This window comes from Tympanuchus pallidicinctus, unplaced genomic scaffold, assembly GCF_026119805.1.
Source record: "Tympanuchus pallidicinctus isolate F22 unplaced genomic scaffold, pur_lepc_1.0 scaffold2, whole genome shotgun sequence".
In the NCBI taxonomy this organism is placed as follows: Eukaryota; Metazoa; Chordata; class Aves; order Galliformes; family Phasianidae; genus Tympanuchus; species Tympanuchus pallidicinctus.
This window is the reverse complement of record NW_026294721.1, coordinates 41,824,223-41,849,811: the sequence shown is the minus strand read 5'-3', so window position 1 is coordinate 41,849,811 and position 25,589 is coordinate 41,824,223. Positions and strand designations below refer to the sequence as shown.

Below are 25,589 nucleotides of genomic sequence, written 5' to 3'. Positions count from 1 at the left end.
TATGTGACACCACTGCAAGCTAGTATCCATTCTCTTCTGTGGCAGGAGCTGGGGAAGAGGCAAGAAAGGAGCTTGTTAGGAATGGCTGAATGGTAGCATTGCAAGATGGTTCTCAGCAAGGTTATTGTTGATAATGTTGAGCTGCAATTGCAGATGTCCCTTTGATTTAAAGTAGGTCAGTCCCTCTTTGAAAACTTCCCTAAAAGCAAACTTCCAAAAAAAGCAAAAACTTGCAGTGCCACTGGCGTGCCATGGCAGTAGTCTACAGGGTGAAGTTTTTGTTTCTTAGGCTCAACCTTGCATGCATGCAGGCAAAGCTGAGAAAGACCGTGATTTTGTGAGCTCAGGGACCTGCAGGATATTCATCTGCCGTGTTTGTCCTTGCCAGGGTTATGGACAGACTGCTCTTGCTGTGTCACTGTTTCTCCTGCCGTCATTTAGCTGTAAGGTGAAATTGGAGGAGCAGGCCCTCCTGGATGTCTGGGTCTAATCTCAGCATGGTAGTCTTTCATTCATTTCATACGGTCTTGGTCGAGGTGTTAAAGGAATGGTACATTTAGTAGCACTAGAGACTTGCTATATGACTGACTACTCGTCATGCATTAGTGATATGGAATTGCTTGCTGAGACAGTCTTTCTAAGGTTACCCACACAAAATCTGTCTAGAAAACCTTTCAGAATGACATTTAAATTAAAAATTGGGAAAAAACAAAACAACAACAAAAAACCTCCAAAGCCTTTATAATTAAAGCAGAGATAATAATTGCCTACTGAGTATTCTTGTTTGTGCTAATCTGTAATATCTTTGTTTAAAATGCCAGGAATTTATACAATCAGTTATGTCAATTATCATGTCATTGTAAAATATTTTATGGGCTCTTTGGCAGAGGAGTGTCTATTCGTGATTTGACTTCATTAAAACATTTTGAAAACACAAGCAATTAAAGTACTCTAAGTATGTTGCTGATACTCTTCCAAATATGTTTCTTTGTTACAAGAAACTTGTTGTGTTTTTTAAAAAAGAGAGAGAAACATTATGCAAACTCAGGAGGATCCTGAGGCTCAATCCAATAAGTTTATCAAAACAAGATTTTCAGAAGTGATTTGATTTGCAATGTGTACCTATGCAGAAAAGAGTTAAGTTTCTAAATCAAAGGTACCTGCTTTCTCAATATCAGATATACTTGAGTTTTAACAGAGGGGAAAATTCACTTTATGAAAGCTTTTCTAGGGTTGCAAGGGGTTCATCATCTCCAAAGTCCTTTAGGTGTAATCATGGTCTTCTAGGTAAGATCGCGATCTTCCTAAATCTGTGTTAATGCTGTTGCAAAATGTGGATGTGGTACAGCAGCTCTAGAATAAAAAACAACAAGTAATGTTGTTTTAGAGGTGACCACTGAGATCCTTTCTGAGCTTACCTCTGTGGGTTTACAGGGTTGGTAAAAAAAAAGATACCTAAGTATGTTTCTCTACAAGAATTCTGCCTTTGGTGGCTCTCAGCATGGTTCCAGAGCACTGGATCTTGTCTTGTCAGCTTATATTTAAAAAACAAACAGAATCGAAGACGTGGATTGGAGGGCCCCTTGCTGTGATGTGCATTTGACAGCTTTATGGCACATGAGGACCTGAATGGGAGTTTGTTCTCCCAGTTCATTTCCTAGCGCTGTTCTGTGTTAGGCTGTGGTGAAGCTGTTGCAACATAAATCCCAAACCAGTTCAACAACAGCAAAATACTTGATTCCCTATGGCAACATAAAAATAAAGGCCATAAAATATTTTAATAGGCTGTTAATAAGCACTCCTGCAATCTGGTGCTTGCCTGTGTCACTTTAAAGGTTAGAAATACATTATGAAGTATAGAAAATAGAGAGCCAAATAACTCCACTTAAATTAATGAACTTGATAAGGGATCAGGTGTCACCTGGGATACCTTTAATTACTGCACCAACAGAAAAGCCATTCAAAGGCAGTGCCTGAACCAGATGCTGTATAGCTGAAAGATTTGTAGGCACTGAGCAAAGTTGTAAAAATAAACTTCCATAACCTTCAGAAACAATCTGTGTATTATTGTGCCAGCATGGGAGAATCTGACATTCCTTCAGTGGAGCGCTGGGTACCCAAGAGTTACACAGCGAGAGATTCAAAGAGTAAATAGCTGATTTACTTTTTACCCACATTATCTTTTCCAACTTAACCCAGCACTTTGGAGAAGGCAAATCCATTGAGTAGCTGCAGCTGGTATGTGGGTCCTTTGCCATGCTGAGAGCATCCTCCCTGTGTGGCTGGTTGGTATTGAGCCAGTTCAGTAGGCTGCACCCACTGAAAGAGTGAGGTTTGTGCCCTAGTCCTGCTGTTGAGGTGTGTGGTTTTTCACAATGGGGTTGCACTTTCTGAGAGAGAAGCTTTCTTTGGCTTGTATTTCCACATCAAATATTCCTGCATGGTGAGGAAAAGATGTGAGCTTGTGTACGTGGGTATATGCTGTTCAGAGCTGTGAGAGTTTCTGTGCCAGCTGCTGACAACAGAAGGGCAGAATAGCTGCCATTTAATGACAGGTACTGTCAACAGGATCTTTTGAAAAAGATGAGTTTGATTTCCTCTTCAGTACATTTAAACAGAAATGTTAAAAGCTTGCCCTGGGTGAGGATCTTTACTGCCTTTTAAAGATCACTTCAGTATGAAGCAGTGCAGAGAAGGATGCCAGAATTCTGCTTGCGTGGGTGATATGTGTAGCATTTGACCCTGCATCCCCCAATTCTGGGTGGGAGAGGATTTTTTATTCCCGCCTTTTCTAATGGCCATTTTTAGGCTGGGAGATTCTTCTTTCAGCCCACACAGTGATGTCACGGTGGTCCAGTGTGGCTCTCATCTCTTCAGGACTCGTCAGCAGGGACAAGTGAGCTGAGATGAGTGGCAGGAAAGATCATTTTGTCTTTGGTAGCTTGGCCAGCATCTTTTGTATCTCACTTGCTGCCTATCTGAGAGTGTAAATGGGGTATTGCTGGAATGGTGCAGGAGGTTGCTCATGAGCACAAACTGATCAACTGTCAACAAATGGACCCAGCAAGGCTTTGTATTGAAGGATTAATTGCTGCAGTTCCTCTGAACCTACTGGGAAGGCATGCTGCTGAAGGAAAGTGGTTCTTCTAAGCCAGGGACAATGCCAGCTTCTGGATGGCAAGCGCTATGCCACTTGCATCTCTAGCCTAGAAGGTGGCGACTGTCAGCATATCTTTCTAGCAGATGGTTCCTTAGGAAGGCATGACACCAGCTGGAATACTTTTAGAGCAGCTGTGAGGCTGTTTTACCGGAGATTGCTGCTGTGTAGAAGGATTTCTGGAATTGAGCAGCTCTGAGCCTCTGATTCATGCTTTTCTATCGTGCCGGGTGGATGTTAGATGTGTGAAATGTCTCACACTGTCGGAGACAGGAGTACACTGCATCTTTTTTATATTCACATTCCTGTAAGAAATCTTATGTGACAAAGGAAAATACATCTATATGTGAGTTAGTCCAGCGTGGTTCTGAAGTTTTCCATCCATCAAACCCTTCCCGGGTGGTCAGGCATGTAGACTGGCTGCTTGCTGGACAGAGTCTCCACACAACACGCTTTCATCCGACCTGTGTCAGATGCTCCAGCATGACAAATCACCCAGGTGTTGCCTAGTGCTTAAGCCTCAATCTCTGTGCAAAATGTAGGATTTCAGATGAACCACCTCCTAAAACACCTTTGTGTTGTGTGACAGTGCACAGCACTTAGGTGACAGCCTCAATCTGCAGCTATTTAAGTGTTTCTCATTAGAAACCTCAGGGCATTAGTAAAGGAACAAGAAAGAAGGGGCTATGCTGATGGTAATCCAGCCATGGTCTTCACCAGATCTACTGAAATCTGTTGTCTTCTCATTGCTGTGTGGTGTACCTTGCAGTGCTGAGATATGTTGATGTTTCCCGCAGCTGCACCAGCCTTCCTGACATTCTTCTGCACTGTAGTTATGTGGGCAGGGAGATTTGATTTTATTTGCTCTGGAAGAGTGACATGGAAGCTTTAGCTGCTAAGCTACATACCCACTAAAAAGAAGGCAGGCAGTGGAGGGCTTTGTCAGTTGGAGGTCTTTTTCATTCCTCTTTTGTCCCATGTAGGTGCATTATTGCTTTAGCCAGGGCATAGCTTGGCTTTTGCCAAGGCCACCTGGGTGCTCTTTGAAAAGCACAGCTCGTGGGGACCCTTTCAAAAAGAAGTGTGTCAGGCCGTAGTCCTGGGTTTGCTGGAAAGGTTCATCCAGCGCAATTGAAAACTACCCAAAAGTCATCCAAGAAATTCAGTTCTCTTTCTTGCAGACAGGGATAATCAGGCTCTTAGCTGGGAGCTCCTTTTGTTTCTGAAGAGGCGGTATTAATTAGGGGCACCTTGCAGCGGTTTAATCCTGGCACTGATCATTGTGGTTTTATTGCAGCTTTCTTCATTCTTGTATAAACATGCTCCCATCCCTTCTTCCTCAACAAAAGGATATGTACTCCAGCAAAAATGTAAGATTCTCTTCAAAACATTTTTATTCCAAACACGCAGGAAGGAATGTTTTTTGGTACTGTGGCTGGATTCACAGGAACACATGCTGAAATCCCATTAACGTGGATGATGCAGAAATGTCCTGCACTTCAGAAAATCAATTCCACTCCCTAGTCCCCAGATGACCAAAATGAGCCCCCCTGGGCTCACTGGCTGCACGGGAGCTTCACGTGGGCTGAGGCTCAAGGCACACAGTGCTGATTTAATGGATAAATAAAAAAGTGTATGTTCTCTTCAGTTTTTGAATTGAAGAAAGCTGATTTGACTCAGCTGACTTCAGTAATTATTTTCTCTCACTTGGATTTATTCCACAGTGAATAGCTGCATTTCTCATCTGATAATTTTCCCTCTAAGAAATACAGTCAGTAGTTCTGGGGGCCATCATAGACTCCATCACTGAAACCCAAGCTCAAGAAGAGGTGCTAGGAGAGGGGAAATACTATTTGTCTGTGTCCTCAAGCACCGGGAAGCAGGTTAACCTGCAGTGCTATCCTGGTTAAGGATGCTTGTTCAGACAGCAAGATACCAGTGTTTCTTGTAGGCATTGCAATGTGTCTTAAGCAGCCATTTGTCTTCCCAAAGGGCACCCCTTTGCATCCAATTCAGGTCTGATTTTCAGATCATGGAGTTCTAAGGAGAGCTAATAGCAATGAAGAACTTCACTTTCAATGCCACTTGGAGTTTACAGCAAGCCTTGAGGCATTGGTAAACCTTTCTTTTTTTATTTCTTGGAGCCTCAGCTCCCAAGTTAAACAAGACTTGCACCATACTCCTCTTTCTTTTTCCATAGGAGTCTCTTGGTCACAGGCTTACAGAAACAAACCTGAGAATGTGCAATCTAAAAGCAAAAGGCAGGAGCCAAATGAAAAAGCTCAACATTCATTATTGCTGTATAAAACTTTACGGAGCCGAATCTGGGCTTTTTCAGGGAGTCTGGCCCAGGCAGGGAGAGACAAGGGAAATTACATGCTGTAGACAAAGTTTGTCATGCTGGGAAGTAGGGTCAGTCGTACTACAGCATCAGGCACAAAGATGAGAAGCCCATTTCATGATGTGCCTCCTTTTCAGCTTCACAAACATTTCCATATCCTTCTCTCCCCATATGTTGTATGGGTGTGATTATCTGCTCATTTTCTTGCTTCTCAACATATGTATTTTATTTAAAGAGACATGACTAATTCCATCCTCCAGATTAGCTTGTTTCTTAAATCCTGTGGGCTTTCTTAAGTCATAAAAAACTCTTCATGAGGAGTTAGGTATGAAATTTAAAATAAAGGTTAAATAGAACTTCCAAAAATCATCTGCTGAACTGTTTAAATGAAATCCTTGATTTAACACAGCAGTATTGTGCTGGCAGGAACAGAGGGTTACCAATCTCATTTTATTTACTCAGCTGATTGAAATGCAGAAAAAGTAAACATCCTGGATTTGGTGCAGTGAGGAATGAGTTAGGTTTTGAAAATGCAAGATGCCTTCTCCTGCAGCAGGAAGTGCTCACTTTACTGCTATAGACAAATAATTTACTGTGTTAATATCTTTTTACTAAAAGGAGCTTCTTTTGTGCTTTTAGATGTTAAAAATAAATAAATAAATACATGTAGAGGGACAGCAAGGATTATTTCGTATTTTTGTACTGAGATTTGGTCAACTCATCTGCTGGCTTCTGGATCTTTGAGTTTCAGACACTGCAACTTGGAAATAGTTTGTGATGCTGAAGGGTTTGGAATCTAATCGCATTAGATTCACATGGGGGACTGGACTTGCAGAGCAGAAGCACTTTAATCCTTCTTTACTTCTGGCTTTGTAGCTTCTTAGGAGCACACAGAGTATGCAGCATGGTATACGGGTCCAGCTCTTAGAAACCTGCCCAGCCCAGTGCCTGGGTATGACAGTGGATGCAGAAGGCCCAATCCTGGACCTTCAGCATCCTCAATTGCCACTGAAGTAAGAGCTGAAGGTCTGTGTTACCTAGTGGGATGGGGTCCCTTCCTTCTGCAAAGCAGTAGATTGGGCAGTAAGCAGGGAGAGGGGCTGATGTGCACTCATGCTGACCTCTGTGCAGGTGTGATGGGGTACATATGTTGACCTGAGTGGTAAAAAGGTGCACAGAGTTTGAAACACAAGTTAGTGAGTGCAAACGGTTACAGGATCCACAGTGAGCCCATGACCTGAAATCCCGACTGGTGCATTTCCTGTAACTCAGTATTAAATAAAATTGCACTGCCTGTAAAGAGCAGACTTTCTTCTAAAAAATTTCATATGGCCCTGCTGACAAAGTAGCAAGACATCTTGACTGGGCTGTGAAGAATGACACGTTGAAAACTTTTCCTTCCCAGCCAGCTGTGCTGCATGCTGCAGTTCTGGACTCCTTTAACTTCTGGGACAGCAGACTGAGAAAACAGCAACGCCATAGATGCCTTTCAGAAAGGAACCATCCTTTTATTTCCAGTCCAGGAAAGAAAAACCTGTTAGTAGGGTAAAACCAGAGATCCTGAGCCACTGCTTGGGCCTAGCATTCTCTGTCACTGCACAGCACAGCGTTCTCTGTCACTGCAAGACTTGACTAGTTTTTGTTGTTGGTTTTTTGTTTTTGTTTTTTGTAAGTATGGCCAAATGATCTGGATACTTCTGGATAGGTTTTTCATAGGTTTTTCTCTCCCTTGGGAAATCTCCCACTACACAAAGTTCAGGAGCTCAAGCTATGATCTTTGTGTCCCATATGGCTTTGAGAGCTGCAAGAGCTGTAGTCCATTAGTATGATGCATTCATCAGCCCAGTGGTTGGCTTTACAACTTCCTGGACCTTGTCCAGAAAGTGCTGTGCTTCATAGTCCCCATGGTTAGCACAGTGCTGCTTCTATGTAATCTTCATCTACATCTCTGCATGAGCAAACTTTTAGCAGGCAGCCTAAAGCAAACCCAGCAGAACCACTTGGAGATGCTGCACACTGCACAGAATGAAGTACTTACAAGCTTCCTGCCAAGCGAAGATATAGCACATTTGTATTTAGTCAGGGTGTGGGGTTTGTGTGCACCCCAGAGACAGAAACCCTGCTTATGCTGTAAAAACATCAGAGATTGCACTTCTATCTGTGTGCCTTTCTTGCCCACTGATGTTGATTGCAGCATCACATTCCGTTTGTTGCTCTCCAGTGCTCCATGAGTTTTTTTGCAGCACTGTTTGGTTAATACCTGACTTTTAGCTTTGGGTTTTGCCTCTTTATCTATGGCTTTTGTGATGGCTGTGTTAATGTCGGATGGTGATTGTAAAGCACTAATCTTTCCACTGACAGGTGTCATCCTTTAAGAAGTTGAGAAAAAAATCCATCAGTGGTTATTGATTTGAGAGAGTGTTCTGGAAGATATTAAATACCTCAGGTCTTTCTGTGAACCCATAAATCATGATTATTGTTTTAAAAGGCCATACATTTTAAATATTTTGTCAGCAAGCCCTGCCTGTGCTGATTGTGAAATACAAACGTGTCTAAAGGCTTTGCAGAATCTGTATGGTGTGGAAACAATCAGATATGTGGTTACACATTAGTATATTTTGAATAATCATGGCATACCTTTGCAAAGTTAGGAGAAAGGAAATAAGCAGGGTAAGCAATTCAGAGGGTAATTAATTACTTGGAGAAAATTAGATGAGCTCAACAGAACTGCTCTTTCCAATTGCAATAATTAAGAGCAAATCTCAGAAAGCGAGCCATTACTTCCCTGGGCAAGTTTAGAGGAATAAGAATGGTACTTCTGCCTTTGATGTGTGAAGACAGACGTAGGCTACCCCACCTGGGCTGGAGCATCACACAGGGCTGAGGGAGGGTGTGAATCTAGGGGTTTCTTCTGCAAAGGAAGCCGAAAGGCACACAGCCCCTTGCACATGGCCACGCCAATCTGCGTTCAAAACAAGACCCCACAAATGAGCACCAGTGGGCTGGGGAGAAGTGGGGGCCTGCCATCAAAGCAAAGCAGCTGGAAGACAAGACCTGGGAATTATTGCTTGAATGTTGTTGTGCCAAACATCAGTGGCCTGAGGAGGGTGATTAGAAAAAGATTTGGCTTTGTGCCACTTACGTGGTAACTTTGTCACAAAATGTGAAGACAAATCCTTTAAGCACTCTTCTACTGCTTGCTATTGATTTTTCTCCACATGAAGACGCTCCTTCACTAATTAGCAGTGAACCCTTCTGCTTTATGAGAGGAGTTCTGGACTTTCCAGCTACTTCCTGTAGATTTTCAGGAGTTCAATAAATCGATGTTTTCTAATCCTTGAAACTTAAAAAAAAAGGCAAAGAAAACAAACATCCCTATTGCCTCATATTGGTAGACAGAGGGGAGACAATAGTATGCTTTATTTTGTGTCAGGCTGGTGCTTGCCTTCAGGAAACATCTGTCTCTGTACTTTATTTGTGCCATACTTAAATGAATTCTGTGGGCATTTCTGAATGCATCGGATGGTGCACATCATCCATCTATTTTTATTTGAGTTTCATCACTCATAACAGCTACTAAAGGTTCTGTGTGCCATGCCATCACTTTGGCATGTTTTACTCACTAGCCAAAGCATGTATTTTATGGCCTGAGCTCTAAGTCCACATGCTTACTCCATTCTGGCCTTTTCCTGGTAACAGATATGGGAAAATACTTCAACTTCTCAAAAGAGTGATCAATTAGAGTTTGTTAAATCATAAAGAGTTGAGTAAAATGATAGCGTATGAAAGTCTGAATAGTTACATTGGTCTTTATTAAATGTGTTGTTTTACTCTAAATCTGGCTCAAATACCATTCTTCGTTAAATTTAAAAAAGCTCTTTTGAAAATAAGAACATATTGTTCTTATTAACATATGTTCTTTTTAAAGGAGAGTTGAATAGCTGCTTTCTGATAGTAGTCATCGTTGATTCAGAAGCATTTTAAGATGACTGTGTGTAAATTCTTGCCTTACTCCTGCTGGAAAAGAAAAAAAAAAAAGAAATAAATAAGGCCTTGATAAACCAGGATAATGCCAATTTACATACATGGAAGTGGGCTGCACTGTAAAATATAATTCACAGATTTTCTCTGCCCCTGTACATATTCTGGCAATTCGGTCACCTTGTGTCAAAAAGGTACATGTTGTGTTTTTAAAGATAGGCAGTGAAACAGGTTTCCAAGCTTCTGTCTTTTTAGTTTGTTGGAAGCAGCTTAAGATGCATTAGCTTTTAAATTCCTTAAGCATCTAAACAAGGATATAAGTAGATAATCTGAGAAAAAAAGAAAGAAAATAGAAGATAATACAAACAATCCTTTCTCATAATTAAAGCAGAAAGTACTTTTAGAAATTGAAAGACATCTAACTTAAATAAGATTTTGAAATAATTTCACATGATGTGTAATTAACACTAAGAAGTCTTTTTCCCAAGGTAAAGTCAGGGCTTTTTTAAGATTAGAAAATGGATTCCTTATTGATATGGTTTGGTAGACTATCCACTATCCATCATCTAGATTGCAAAGAAACACAAGGGGGTAAAGTAGGATTTTCAGGGTTGCAGAAATAATACAGTCACTAAAGATCAGCTTTTTAATTTCAGGCTTTTGAAAGTAAAGCCCTCACCTGAGCAATCCTTCAGATTTCCTCCGTAATTATTAGAGAAATGTGTTTCTTCAGGGAGCGACAAAGATTCACCTGCTATAAGTACCCGTTCTTATATGAGACAAATTGCTTTTTGTGGGTGCCAGTTTCCAGGAATCAGAGCTGCTTAGTTCAAATTAAATGGGTTGAATCCCTTGGTTACTTCCAGGAATTGGGAAGGATTCATGCAAATCAGTTCTGGAGAACCCATGGTAGCTCCAGCCTCTCTGACTGCATTAGCTTAGGTTTTCCAAGGATTTATGCTTCAGCTATTATTTGCGTGCACTGTTTGTAAATATAATCTCAGTTTTTCAATAAGCAGCTACATTTTCCCCTGAGCTAAGACTGTTCCAAGGCTTTTTTCTTGTCTAAGAGATGGTTTTTATGTACTGCAGATAATGACACAGTATTAATGCAGCACTGATAGATTTCACAGACTTTACCTGGAAAAAAACATTCTGGAGTAATTTTTTGAGACTGGAATTGTTGCTAACACAAGAGTTAAGCTTCTTACAACAGTTCAGTTGGTAAAATGAGAAGGAAAGATGTGTATTTCGTAAGAGATGTAAGAGACTAAGTCTTACAGGCCATGCATGTAGGGATTTGAAGTGCTTGGGAGTTGGGTGTTTGAATATCTCACTTGTTCAAGCATCCGCTTGCTTTGGGCACTTTCCTAGGCACAACCACATCCAGATGGGTTGGAAGTGGTGCTCAAACTGCTTGGGGGTTTTTGACAATTCTCCCCAGCGTTAACCTCAAGCTAAAAAGCAACCTGAGTTTACCGACTTCACATTTCTCCCCTGTACGAAGATAAAACAGAGCCTTGAAGAAAAGCTATTGCAGTTCACTGAAGAGACTTGGTGAGGCAAAAATGAGGCAAAAAAACCTGTGGGTGACCATGCCAGGTTGAGGCTGGGACTGGCAGATCTTGAAACCATTCTCTCAAAAGTAAGATAATGCTGTAGTCTGACTAGTATGTTGGGAATTATGCTTATGAAAAGGAGCAGTAAGGTTCCAGTAACACACTACAATGTATCAGGTGGAGAATACTGAAAGTGCAGTGAGATTTTATATTCAAGGATGTGTGCAAGCTTTCTGTGTAGCTATACTGGAATTCCAAAGGTAGTCTTTTTCAGTGAGAGCCAGGTTTTTTATCAAAAATTTCAGTCAATTGACAGTTGCATGGCCAGTGTCAGAGCCAAGTCAAGGAGGGGCTGGCTGCAGCTCACAGCTGGTCATGCTTGCTTCCATGTGCAAAGCCTTACTCGGTCACAGGGCAGTGAGTCAGACTGGCTCGCATGCAGCAAGCATACCTAATGACACTTGATGCTCTTTGCTTTTGTTTTGGTGGTGGCTGATGGGAGAAGGGAGGGGGGATGAGCAGCAAGCTATATTCTCTATATGTCATTATATTTCTAATGTTGGTGTTCTTGTCTTTATGTCTACGCATTCTTTAGCTATGAGGATAACAGACCCTTCATCAAGTAAGAATGACCTGAATGGCTGATAAATTTCATTTATCAGTGTGGTCCCATGAACCAGCTGTCAGATCAATATTGAAAAATCATTAAAGCTTCTGTCATTCGCATTTGAGGCAGAAGAGCAAACTGTGCAGAAAAATGGCCAGGCATACAGCTAACGTGCAGAGTTAATGTTCTGCATATGTATTGCCAACCGATTGCTACTATATTGGCTGTATATTCTTTGATTGGGCGTTACTTGAATTCAAATATATTGAATATTCTGAAGAAATGGTGTTTAATACAGACTTGTTATACCAATAGCAACCTTCTGGTCCACTGTGCTCCAGCACTGAGGGTGCTTTGTGGTAATGTAAATACAGAAGAAAATTTTCAGAAAAGAGCATGTGTGATAACCCATGTGATTCCCATTCTGGCTGATGGGTGCAGTGCAAACTAATCTGTATTCAGCAGATAATCTCCTTCCACAGTGGAGTACCCAATTGTCTCTAATTTTCAATTATACCAAAACATTATATGTTTGTTTCTTTATTGTTACAAAATTGAACTATGGAAAAGAGAAATTGTGGAAAACCAACAGCAAGTCTGTACAAAGAAAAACAAAAACCACAAATAAGCCACGCAAAAAAAAATCCTGCAAAGCAAGCCAAAAATGCTCAGAAATTACATGCCTTAGGGCATCCGTGCTTTCTCTCTTGCAACCAAAAAGCAAAGCACAGTAACACGGAATAAAAGCTGACCAACTTTGCAGTAGACTTTCAGTTTGTTCTTCTGGTGAAGAGTCCTTTGTGTTCATTCCTGCAGCATCATTCCCATATTCTCTTTCATTTCTTGATTCCTTTTTTTCTGCGGGCACGGGATGGAGCCATTCAAAGTAATCTCCATGCCCTCTTTATCTCCAGGTCTGTTTTCTGAAGCACAATCCTGTATCTCGTACAGTTTGCACTGTTGAGGGTCTTCTAACCCAAAGATTCCTTTCCATCACTAAAGGTAGCATATTTCCACTCTCATTGCTCAATAACTGTTTCACACATCTGCAGCCTAAGGCTCTTGAATCAGGTTCAAGAGTTGGCTGCAGTGCAGGGCAGTATAGTTTCCTGATATTCTGTGGATCGTTTTTGGAAGTCTTTGTAATTGGAAGAACCTTTTGATCATGGTGAGAAAGAGAAGGGAGAGGAAAAAAAAACAGTATTTTTCACTTCATTTGTTTTTGGTGTTTTTTTGTTTTGTGGGTTTTGTTTTTTTTTTTTAATAGCATAAAAAGATTTGTATTTTTAAAATTGGCATACCATTAAAATTATAATGTGCTCTCACTGATGGTGGAATCTCAGGGAGAAAAATATACCAAGTGGTGAATGCTGTAAATGTTATCTAGTGTCTACCTTACCAAAGGATTTTGAGAATGCCTTTTCAATTTGCATCATGCTAAATATTTATTAGCGGGATTGGCTGGAAATGCTTCAAAGGAACTGTTCTGGTCTGATAGATACATAATAGTGATTTTTAAAGAACTACTTAAGTAAGCAGTTACCTTGGGGAGCTCTTCTGGCCATGTGCTCAGAAAATACATATTTTATAAACTCCAGTGGAAGGAATATTGCTGTATTTTCATTCTAATACCTAAAGAAAAACAACAGTAAACATTAATAGAACAGCAGTGTGCTTCTGTTTGCAACAAGCCCTGCTAAAAGCAAGGGGATTCACAGCTGCAGGTGCTGTGGAGTCTCAACAGGGGAGACTGTCAGTCTGCCCTGCACTGGGCTTTTTCCTCTGAGCTATTGCTGCTTCATCTTTCTCTCTCCTACCCCATGCCCTGCCTAGGAGAGAGCAACCCAGATACTCCCAGACCCCATTCATGTTTCTGCGGGGCTGGAGCATCTCAGTTAACCAAAACATAGGCAGATTGTTCCATGAGCCTTTGGTAGCAGCTAGAGCTGCTTCAGGCAGTCAAAGAAACAGAGATATTGACTGGCTGCAGACTTGTCTGCTCTGGAGAACCAACGGGTTAATGGTGAGGAAGGGGTGCAGTATTATTTCATTCATTTTTATGATGCAGTACCTGCTTGTTTCTAGGGAAGAGGAAAGAATCGTGAAGGAAAGGTCAAAGGGATGCTCACAGTGCTGCTTGCTGTGCAGCTGTGTCTCCCAGCTGGTAGCTGGTTCTCTCCCCTATGTGGCAGCCGTTCTCATAAAGTCAAGATAAATAAGAACTTGGAAATTGAGGTTGGTGGTTAGGAGCAGGAGCCGGTCCCCGGTCTGCCCCCATGCTGCTTTCCACACTACCTCTTTTTCTGATATTGGAAGATCAGCCTCTGAGAAGTCAATTTAGCACATGATTAACTTTATTTAGCGGGGAAATGTGGAATGTTTCCCCTGCCCTCCCAGGCTGCCTAAAATCCAACTGAAAAAATGATATGCAACAGCAATCCCATGGCCCAGGTACTCTGGTTGTCCTTGGCCTCTCCGAGGAGTAGAGAGGCACCATTTCTCTCAGTGGAAAGACAGTTAGATGCTGTCTGTCCTTGCAGAAGCTTGCTGGGACAGAGTTTGCTGTTGGAGCAGACATGGTGTGTGGGCACATATACGCGTGTCTGTATTTTCCTTCACCATGGAGCAGTGTGAAGCAGTGTCAGAGAGCATCCTTGCAAGGAGCTGATCTGGCAAATACCTGCTTGTTGTAGTTTGGCTGGTCTCTTATGGGAGACCAGCTAAAGGGCAGCAGTAAGTGTGTCTTGGTGGTAGTTGTAAAGAAGCTAATCCAGCTAGCGCTCCTGCCCCAGGCAAACCAGTGGCCATTAAAAAAGTGACATTCATAGTTGTTTTGGTTGGTTTATTTTCTTTTTTCCCTGCCATTTACAGAAACGGCATCTACATTGTGTCATATACATAAACACTGCTTTTACATTAAACAAATGGGGAAAAAAAGCCAGAAACACTGCAGACGCTTTGGTTATGATGAATTTCCATTCTCATAACATTTCCATTTTCGTATATTTACTCAAGCTCCAAGACTTGTAAACTGCATCCAACTGAAGACAAAAATCCCTACAGCTCATTTTGATGTGTTTTCTTTTTGCTAAAACCATGGCCAAAGCTCTCCCTGTTTGCAGACATGTGCCATATTTTATAGATGAAAGACCAATCCTTTTCTTTTTTTTTTTTTTTGTTTCTTCTAACAGGTCCTGGGTGATAGGTGCGATAGCCCTGCTCTGCCTATTAGGACTGACCTGGGCATTTGGACTCATGTATATTAATGAAAGCACAGTCATCATGGCGTATCTCTTCACCATATTCAATTCTCTGCAGGGAATGTTTATATTCATTTTCCATTGTGTCCTCCAGAAAAAGGTAAGACAGACGGTTCTCAGCGGCACAAGCGGTGGTAACAGTGTGTTTTGTTGCCTAACAACCACAGCATAGTGTTGGCGCATGTGCCCTGAATTCAGATCGAGCAGATTTGTCTCCGTGTGCCTAATAGGGGTGGTATTTAGAGTGGAAACTGGCAGGGGAGTGAGGCGATAACGAAGATATGTGGCAATGGCATTTCGGCAGCCAGGGTGCTAGCGGTGAGCACATGGGAGGCAGCGCACAAGGCAACTCGTGCTTTGCAGGGCTTTGTGATAGCAAACCTGCAAAAGGGCTCTGCCTGCTGTTGGCCAGATTCTCCTTTTCCTTACACCAGTGTGAGGCGTAAGTAGCACCACAAGCATCCAGAAGGTCCTCGTGTGTCACAGCGAAATGGGGCTATACATCTTCATTTGCAGTCCTTGCAGGAAACAGTCTCTTTCTGTAGTAGTATATCTTGGAGAAAGTATGTAACGGGCTGCTTCTCCCACTTTTTCAAGAGCAGAAGGAGCCACGCTCTGCAACAGTTCGCTAGCTTTTGCATAGCTTGGCTGTAATGTGGGTTTTTGAAAATCTTCCATGCACAGTAAGTACTTCTTGGTGGAACTTGAAATATGCCCCAATTAACATTGCGAGGTAACAGTGGAATAACTTAGGTAAACCCCAGTTGGAAAAAGAGAAATAAAAATCTCCTCATGCATATGTAGATCAAATTTACAAACTTTGACAGTCAGTAATAAATATTTTTAAGAACCTTTTTATTCTCCACTGGAACTCAGTAGCGCACATCTCTCTCGGTCTGTGCAAACCTACTGATAATTGTTGATGTACATCTTGGTTTCACAGGCCAAACTCTATATCCAAGATAAGCATATAGAAGAGTTTACATGTGGATACATCTGAGTCCCAATCTGTCAATGTAACTAAGCTGCCTCAGTCTCCAGCACAGCATCCCATCATGGCACTGTACTCTCCTAGGGTGTTCAGTAGGCATTCAAATCCCTTCTGCCATTCTGCCTCAAGCCAGTCTATGCTCTTAAACCACCACTGATGCCTTTGGGGTTGCTCCTGATTTACAACTGCATAGAGGAGAGGAGAGTGCAACCAGTAGCTGGCTGTGGGGGGGTGCATCTCTCTGATCCGAAAGCTGAAAGAGGAATGGTTTGAGAGGGGGAAAAAAAAATCCTATCTATCATGGACTAGAAAATCAGCAGAAAGCTGCAGAGAGGCAAGCAGTGGGTGGCTAATTAAAGCAATTGAATTATTTTCCCTCAGCAAAGGATTGATTAGGCACTCGAGCGTATTGGGCACTCGTGGTATTGTGTTTGTCTCAGGCTCTTAAGGAAAAGCCTAATGAAAAAGCTGTAATTTGCTGTTTAAACAGTTGTTCTGCAGAGTTTTCAAATGCTCGTAGATGGTCTAGAGACATTTTGCAGCTAACTGTGTGCTCCAAGTAATCACAACTGGTGTTTTAGTTCATGTGTGTATTATTATTATTTTTTTTCATCAATAGGCAACATGACCTGCGTTTGGTTATTCAGTGCAATGTGTTCATTTTCAGCCTAGCCCCATTTACTTTCTGGGTGTTGCTGCCTATTAAAATCACACATACGCAGACATGAAGCTCAGCCAAAGCCCAGCTCCTGCCCTGGCACAGCTCAGCACAGTTCCCATGAAGGTGACATTGCTTTCCTGCAGGTGAAGAGGTGTCCAGGTTTGCCTGCAGTGCCCATTTAAAACATGCTCTGCACAGTGCTGTGGAGAAGCAGGCTCTAGCTGCCCCTACAGACTGACAATACAGTCTCTAGGGCTACTGGCTGTACAGTTTCCTCAAATTTCAGTTTAACTGCAAGAAATATATATATATATATATATATATATATATATATATATATTTTAATCAATAGCTCATATATGTTTCTTTTGGAATCTTTCTTTTTAGTCCCCTGCCAGAAGCAATAACTTTTAGTACCTTGATGAGCCAATATGCCAGTTTACATCAAATCTATGAGGATATTAATTTTCAGTCATAAATAGTGTATCTGTAGTTTCTGCAGTGCTCCTTTGATGTGCCTCAGAGGTAGCTACAACTGACTGGTGTCAATGAGCAGCTTTGCCAGATAAAAGCAGTCCCTTACGCCCTCGTAAATGGTGAGCTAACACTGCAGGAGCAGTCAGCTGCAAGGTGTAAAATAGGCTCATTTCCCACAATAGCTATCATTTTAATGAACCACCAAGGAAAAATCAGCAGCCATGTTGACAATTTTAAGGCTGTGGGGTGGAGGAGGAGCTGCCCACTAACCACCATTACTGTTTCCTTGGCTAGGTACGTAAAGAGTACGGAAAATGCCTGCGCACACATTGCTGTAGTGGGAAAAGTACAGAGAGCTCTATTGGCTCAGGAAAAACCTCGGGGTCACGGACACCTGGAAGATATTCCACAGGCTCACAGGTAACCCATGCTTCTTGTCCTTGCCCCAGGACTTGGCATTTCTGCATCAATTTCCATGTTGGGTGAGAAGCTCTCCTCTGTGCCTCACCCTCCAGCAAGTTTGGTAGGAGTCCAAGAAGCTGCCATAAAGCTACCTACATTGCAGCTGCAGAGATTTCCCCATTTCCCAGACCTGAATTCAACATGGTTGCTTCTCTTGGGATTTGTTTGCAATTAGTACCTCTCCAAGAACCTCCTGAATAATTGCAGTGGGCACAAAAAGTCCACATTTGCCACTCAGAGGCAGGTGAGTGCTCATAACCTGAGCTATCCTACCTGCTCTCCATGGAGATCAAGAGCTTGGGAGCATTTTGTTGGCTGTACTGCAACCCAGCATGTCCTTTAATTGCCATCTCACGGTTGTTGTCACTGCTATCACCATGTAAAGAAATCATAAAATAACTGTTTTTCTTGCTTAAAAAAAAAAAAAAAAAGAAAGAAAGACTACAAGAGTGCTGCAATAGCCTTCATAGTGAAAAGGCTTAGTTTCTGACATTCAGTGGTTTGATCAGTTCCATTATCTCACTTGATTTTCCTCAGCTTATCTCTTAAAGTAACCCACTGGGGCTATATTATCTCATTTAGTCACAGGATTTGTTATGTTTTGGTCACCTAAGTTTCATATTTTGTGTAACTTGTACTTTTAGTCATTTTCAAGCTAACTTGTATGTGCAGGAACAGATTTATGGAAGGGTAGAGAATGAAGAAGCTTACTTCTTAATCAATAGAAACCAAATACAAATTTATTCAGTATTACTAATGAAAGTAATTATATGTGACAGTTCAGCTATTAAACTATGAAACACATGCAGCGAATACCAGTTTACAACCTCCCAGGAAAACACAGTTTGTGATTTATGTCTTGGAGCAAATTGTTATTTATTTTGAATGGCTTCCAAAATGTCATCCAAGAACTCCACTTTGGCATTTACTTAGGTGTGGATGTAATACAGGGCAAATAACAGCAATAGAATATGGAGCTTCTCCCCAGTAGGCCATCAAATCTCACAGTAATCAATAACATACAAAGATACTGTATCCAGTAACATTGATGTGGGCCTCCTCCTTGGCAGCCTCAGCACTGCACTGACTCCTGAGGATAGTCCCCTTCTCACAGGGAGTGCTTGAGGTACTGTGGTTGGTTATTTTCTGTTACAAGCTTGTTCTTGTAAAGAGTGGAAGTGTTTGAGCCCTATCAGAGGCAGGAGAAACCTCTTGTGGGAGAAAGAGAGTAGATGGAGATCTGCTCTGTAGAATATATCTGACTCCTGATTTATGAAAAGTCCAAGAGGAGCACAACTCATTAGATCTCTTTTGTTTTTTCCTCTGAAAAGCACTTAGGATACAGAATAGTTAATCCATATGGATCATGTCAGAGGAATGCAAGAGATTAAATGCCCAGGTGAAAAAGAACCGCTATAAAAGTCCATGGGCTGCATATTATGTTCTGGTTCAATTTCTAGAGGACTAATGCATGCTTAGGAGATGCCATTAGTACGTGGTTAATGACTGGAGAACAAGCTGTGACCAAGTGAGCCCTGGGAGATTTCACATGGCTAAGACCCCGCTGTGGGGAGCACTGGCTTTTCACTGACTAGGAGAAACATAGTCTGCCACAGTGGCAAACAGCATTCTGAATCTCCAAGATGGCCTAGCAGTCCTTTCATGTAGCTGTGGAATACATTCGACATACTGTGTGAGATGAGGCGTGGGTCTGCAGCAGGATGTTCACAAGATGTGCACAGCTGACTTTCTGATTTTTTTGAAAGGTCTAGTGGGGAAAGAGCAAGGCAGTGGTGTAAAAGCCACAAAAGTAAATGCTCTGCTTCATGTCTGAGAAGCAAAACAGAAGACCAACATGTTTGGGACATTGTTTCCCCACCAGCAGAAGCCATAACACTGATAGCAAAATCATTACGGATTTTTCAGTAGGAAAAAATAGAAATTACTCATTTGCTGTGGGTTTTGTTGTTTTTTTTTTTTTGCCTACATTCCCCAATATGGATAGTAGCTACAAAAACTTCCACGCATTCAGGGACACCAAGAAACAAAGCAACTGTTCAATGCTTTGCAGAAAATTGCAAATCCTATTACTATCCTAGGTAATATGGGAAATGTGCATGCTTCTGTGTGTAAGTTATTTTTCAGTTATTTGGTGCAATATTGGTAAATCTTGAGCTTGCATGGGTTTGGGTTCCTCTCACAAGTGATTTCTATTGTTTTTTTTTAATTAAGAGGTAAGCAAAATGAGCAATCCTATTATGCACTTCTTATTTGAGAGAGGCGTTTGTGTTATGAAGTTAGGCAGGCAGTGTTTGGTATGCACAAGATGGTTATAACCAAACAGCAACTGCTTGCTTACAGCTGGATAGAAACAAGTCTCATCCTGAGCTAGGCACCCCAATAGCCCATCTTTAGTGAGGCAGAAAGAAACCTATCTGCGGCTGCTAAAAATTCATTACCTGCTGTGGTTCAATCCCTTTTCAGAGCCGGATTCGTAGGATGTGGAATGACACAGTTCGAAAGCAGTCCGAGTCTTCCTTTATTACTGGAGATATAAACAGTTCAGCTTCACTCAACAGAGGTAACTATAACCTTTTTTTTTTCTTTTCTGTATCTCTAACTCTTGTAATGGATGTAATGAGTCAAATATATTGCCCCTTTTTCTCCTCACTTCAGATGGTGCGAGACCCTAATCATTTACACAAGAAATGTTACGGTATTAACTGTGAGGAGGTTTTGTGCTGGTTGTTTCCTGTTTTCTTTTCTTCATTTATTTTTACACATGCATTTTCAAGGAATGTCATTTCTGGAAGGGAATTAGGAAAAGGTAAAAAAAAAAAAAACAAAAACAACCCCGTCGTCAAAAAGAAACCTCCATGTTCCCCCAGCAAACTGCCATAAGCTGCTGTGGTGTCAGGCCTCATTGCTAACAGTGAAAATGTGCCGTTATGAGAGCATACTGCCTGTGTTAAGCATCACAGACATTCTGATTGCTCTGGGTACGTAGCAATTCTGTGGTCTCTGTGGAAGCAAAAATGAACAGCAGAGCACATACGTAAGAAAAGCTGTGTGCTTGGAACAAAATCGTCTGCATTGATGTTCATACCTAGTTTGAAGAACTGACTAATGTGAACTTTATATAGACATCTGTGGAGGAAAGGCTATCAGAGACGTACAGAAATAGAGGCATGCCAAACACAATGTGGTGCCTGGCACTAGAGGAAATAAGAACTTTTGTTAAAAAAAAAAAGTCCTTTCAGTCAGTTATGGGAAAATGGCAGTAAGAGGAGGGAAAAAAACCTCAGAGGCTGATTTGTTTCCAGTTTGCTATGATTACCTTATGGCTTAACCTTGAGAAGTTAGATGCTAAATTCTGTTTTGCATCTCTACCCAGTTTATGCTGGAATTAAGAAGAGGCAAAATTTGGATTATTGAGCCCAACTGTAATCATGATGGTGAAAATGGAAAGTGTTTCCATTGCTGATGGTCACACTGAACAGATCAGCTGAGAGTTGAATTGGGACTTTGGTTCTTTTCCAGTCTTTATTCACCCATTTTTCCCACTGATTTTAGGATGAGTTTTGCCTATGTAACAATGTAAGGATAGGCTTTGAGAATTTTGACTGTGCTGTTAGTAGTGTTGACTGCAGAGTGCAGGGGTGCTAAGTGTATATGATTCAATTTTCTTAACATTATATGTGTATTCCCAAATCAGTGCAAAGGGGAAGGCAGCATAGTTAACATGGAGGTGTACTTTCATCTCTCGACCCACTACAAAGGTGTTTTGCTAGTGTAGTTTCATTTTGCACTGGAGATTTGTTGATAAAGATGGCCATAAGATGCCATTACTGCAAATGCCTCTGTTCATATTGATTTAACTGTGTGCATTGCCCTTGGATCTCTCTCCATCTTTGCTACAAGCAGGCTTCTCTGGGGCTAGTTTAGTGGGGGATCAGTTGTACAAAGGTTACAGAGAGAACCACCATTTCCCTCTGCCATCCATCTCAGCAGCAGTCCAGAACGTGTTATGCATGAACTGTTCACTCCTTTAGTTAGCACAGAATTTTCCTTGTTTTCCAGTGCAGCTGAGGCTACAAAGGGAAATGCATTAGCAAACAGCATCTTGGGCTTGTTGGCAGAAAAAAGGTGTCTCCTTTTTCAGTTTTGGCTCTTTTTGTGCAAAGATGGGAGTATGGCTGTAAATTGGGAAAGCTGTGAAGACGTTTTAAGTGTGTAGTCTCCATCCCTGTGTGGCAAGAGCCCACTGGTAGATGTACCTGTTATTTAAAGGTCAGTTGGGAAATGAACTGCTGGGGGAGGCATTTTCAAAGTGGATTTCATCCAGCTATTTCTGTTGTGTGCCATCACATGAGATGAATCATCCAAAGGGCCTGCATATCTCCACAGACTGCAGAAATAGCCTGGTAACTATCTTCAAAGGGATGCTTTGTGGTGGGATGCTTAAGCATCCTGAATAAGTTGTGCAATTACACTGGGGCACCCTTCCTCTTTTTCACACAAGCAGGCATGCAATTTATTGTTTTTGTTTGTTGGGTTGGTTTGGGTTTTTTTGGTAGATCTGCAAAATGGAGGTTAAAACATTTATTTGGGAGTCAGTGTCTCTGAAGCAGCAGGTGGTCAGTTATGCTAGGAAAATACACCTGACATCAACAGAAATCCTGCTGCAGCGTGCCCCAGATATTTCACACTTTATCCTTTTTATTCTGCCTGAAAAGAAGTGTTCATGGTCCTAGGGCTTTGCATAAAGTATAAATTGTTTCTTCAGTCTCTCCCTCAGGAGAGCTGAAGCCTGAACAAACCAGTAGGGCAATGTGGTTTTCACAGCTCTTGTCTTCCTCTTAATATTTTAATATATATCAAGCTTTAAAGGAGACATTTCATTAATGTTTTATTTACAAGTGTGCAATTAAACCTCAGAGGAATCAAGTACAAGTCTTGAATTATATGGTTGGTATCTTTCCTGGCCTGAGGTTGATGAAGCAGGCTTGTATACCCTTTCAGAAGTCTCTCTCCAGCCCTCCCAGCCTAGATACCTTCTACATGAAACTGTATTATCCCAAATTATACATTCTTTGTGCACAGGTATTTTTCCCAGAACCTTCAGTCAACAGTCCAGTTTCTAAAGCAGAGAGAAAATGATCCTTTCTCCCGAGAATCATCCTGTCCTCCAACTCCTGGCCTGCCTCACTCCTCTATTTCCTAGGCTGGTGCTGACTTTTCGTGCTCCTGTTGTGAAAGCAGACAGCAGTGTCACATCCTCTAACTGGGGTACTTTTTCATCTAAGCCTTTTCCCTGGTCACACTCACAATACTAACAACCCCCTACTGCTTGTTGATGTCCCAGATAAGTCTGCCCTTGCTGTCCTTTTTCCTGTATTATGATTAGCATTTGCTGTCCCACTTCATATGCCTCCTTCTTCCATGAACATCATGGGTGTCAGTCTGGAATACTGTGCTTGTACGGCACATCCTTCCTTTAGGCACATAGCAGTATCTTTATCTGATTTAGCAGATGTCACATTCCTTGCAGCTTTTTTTCAGCTCCAGCGCCTCTTTCGTCTGCTGCCTTCTTCCCCTGCAAATGCCATGTGCCGTGATATTGTTTTGCATGATATTATTCTCATTCATCCTACTGGGAATTTCCAGCACATTCCCAAACTCAACTGATGTAACACATTCTGTAATGAAATCAATACTTACTCTTGACTGTCGAGACATACACGATCATTTCAAGTATCTACTGAAGGCAACTTCCAGTTACAGACTAGTCCAAACTGTTTTAGGTTCCATTCCCCCTTTCTGCTCATCATGGCTTTGTGTGTTTGGGGTTATATCACTCTATCACTTCTACTGTCAGAGGAAGAACATGCTAGTCTGTCCTGTAGACAATTACTCTGTTTCAAGATGTAGGGGATTTCCTGGTCCTCACACTCCAACTTTGCCATTTTTCCCACCATGGATCTGGCTGAGTATTCCTTCCATCTATTTTACATCCATCTTGTGCTTCTCTCAGCACTGAAAATTTGGGACGGACTTACTGCTTCAGTGTCTTCATCTCAGTGGTTCTCCAGCTTGTCTGTGACTCCAGTCTCTGCAGGATAAAAAATGCAGACATTACTTTGGGAGTTTCTTCATCTCCCTGTGCTTGTGATCCTTTCAGTGTTGTCTGCTTTTCTCTGCATTTCTCTTCTGCTATGTCTCATGTGTGACACAGCATGGACTGGCCTTTATTTACGTTAGGCATGACTAGACTGTAATTCACTGTGGAATAGTGTGTTTGCAAAGTACCCAAGTCTGTGTTCTGTTATCCTCTTTGCCTGACTAGGAATTGATGCAGCTGTGGTGTGAATGCCATGGCTTCCAGCTGACTTCGGTCTCCCAAGTCTAAGTCTGATGCAGAGTTATTTAAACTTTGCTACACCTGAGCCAAGTCTGTAGAGCTGTACTCAGCTCAGACAAGTACCACATGGCAAAGTAATACTGGAGTTATAGGGAAGTGTTGAATTAGCAGCCCAGATGTGGTTTGCTGAACATCTGGGTGACAGCCTGCCCAAGTCAGAAACAGTGTAAGGGTTGAGCATAGTAGTATTGTTGAACTTATAACTGCAAGCTGTTTCAGAGTGAGCTACAAAAGGTGAGTGAGGTAAAACCTGAACCAAGCTGATGACTTTGTGAATGGAAAAAAAAAAAATCTTCCTTTGCCTAAACAGCATTTGGGAGGTTTAGGAGGTCTTGATTCAGACACTCAGACAAAATGCTGAAAAACTGGACCAAAAAGCTATATTGAGATACCTGTAGGGTGGAATTGTTTCCTTGAAGGCTGAAAAGTAGAAGGTAGAGAAAGCAAGAAGTTCATCAGGAGAAGACAGTAGATAATTGCTTGGTTGTAACAGGAGATTCTTTGGTGGTTGGGATAAAGACAGTTGCTAAAAAGAGCAGAGATTAAAAGCAATTAATGTCATTACTGTTGTTTCAGTTCTGTTACACTTGTACTTCTGAAATCTAGTCATGTACCTGTGCAGTCCACGCAGGTGGAAAGGGAATGTCACTCAGCACTGTGCTGATGGAAAGAGGAACAGATTGCAAGGGACCACTGCAAATACACTGTTTGAACACTGCTGGTATGGCATAGACCCAAGCTCTGGGGACATCTAAGTGGCCTCCTTCTAAGCACGAGGAACAGGTCTGTTTGCACCTGGGGAGCATTACTGTCAAAAAGCATTCAAGTAGTTCAGACAGCCTTGCAAACAAGCAGTTGTAGTGCAAAACAGCAATGCAACTCCAGCCTGTTTTTATCTATGTCTTAGGTGAGAGGTAAAACAATAATTACTGTCTCTCTCTGGATACGAGACAGCTGAGAGAAAAAAAAAACATCATGAACCCTATGATACTTTGTTACCCTTCAGGTTTTCAAGTTGGAGATTTGATATTTTCTTCTAGAGGAAAAATGAGTTATCTGTTAAAGGAAGGAGTGTTTCTTGTTTAGGTGAGGCTTGAGAACAGCAGAGAAAAAGGAAAGCATTGTTGATGGTATGAGGTAGTGTTTTCATACAGGAAAACGTACTGTTGGAGCCGCGTGTATCCATTGAAGTTAGCAGATAAGAGGAACTGTATCTTCACTGGTGGCAAGCACTTACAATATCTTGGTGGCTTTTCCCTCTGGGAAAATAAATGGACTAGAGACAGAGCCACCACATTTCTTTGTAAATAGAAACTATTGTTGTGCTGGGCCCCACTGTAATGCTCTGCATTCACTGTAATGCCCTCAATCTTGGCTTTCAAACTAGAGAGCAAGTTGCACCAAAGGAGCAGGTTTAATAGTTTAAAATAAAGCTTAATGCTCCAATCCCAATCTTCCTGTAGAAACATGAGTATGTGCACCCCTTGTCTTTTGGCTCTATGCTCTCTCATCCCGAAGGCAAGTGCTCACAGCCCCTGCTAACCCCATCCACAGAGGTCTCCAGGAGAGCTGTATTGGTGGCCTACGTTGCTCCAATTTTCCCTGATTGCAGGAACATCAGGGAAATGCAGCTCTGCAAGCAGATGGAACAGAGCTGCTGCATGAGTGAGAA

General features: G+C 41.8%; 1 protein-coding gene across 11 annotated transcripts in view; it reads left to right on the top strand.

The window, feature by feature from the left end:
• Window positions 1-25,589, top strand: part of ADGRL3 (adhesion G protein-coupled receptor L3) — a 488,842-nt gene that overhangs the window by 437,182 nt on the left and 26,071 nt on the right. For 7 of the 11 annotated variants that reach the window (XM_052682231.1, XM_052682224.1, XM_052682223.1 and 4 more), the window contains 4 exons: window positions 11,634-11,660; window positions 14,837-15,005; window positions 17,329-17,454; window positions 19,981-20,077. In XM_052682231.1, coding sequence (XP_052538191.1) covers window positions 11,634-11,660; window positions 14,837-15,005; window positions 17,329-17,454; window positions 19,981-20,077 — 419 coding nt within the window. The remainder of the gene's footprint in view (window positions 1-11,633; window positions 11,661-14,836; window positions 15,006-17,328; window positions 17,455-19,980; window positions 20,078-25,589) is intronic. The other 4 variants (XM_052682227.1, XM_052682226.1, XM_052682222.1 and 1 more) reach the window with 1 other exon arrangement.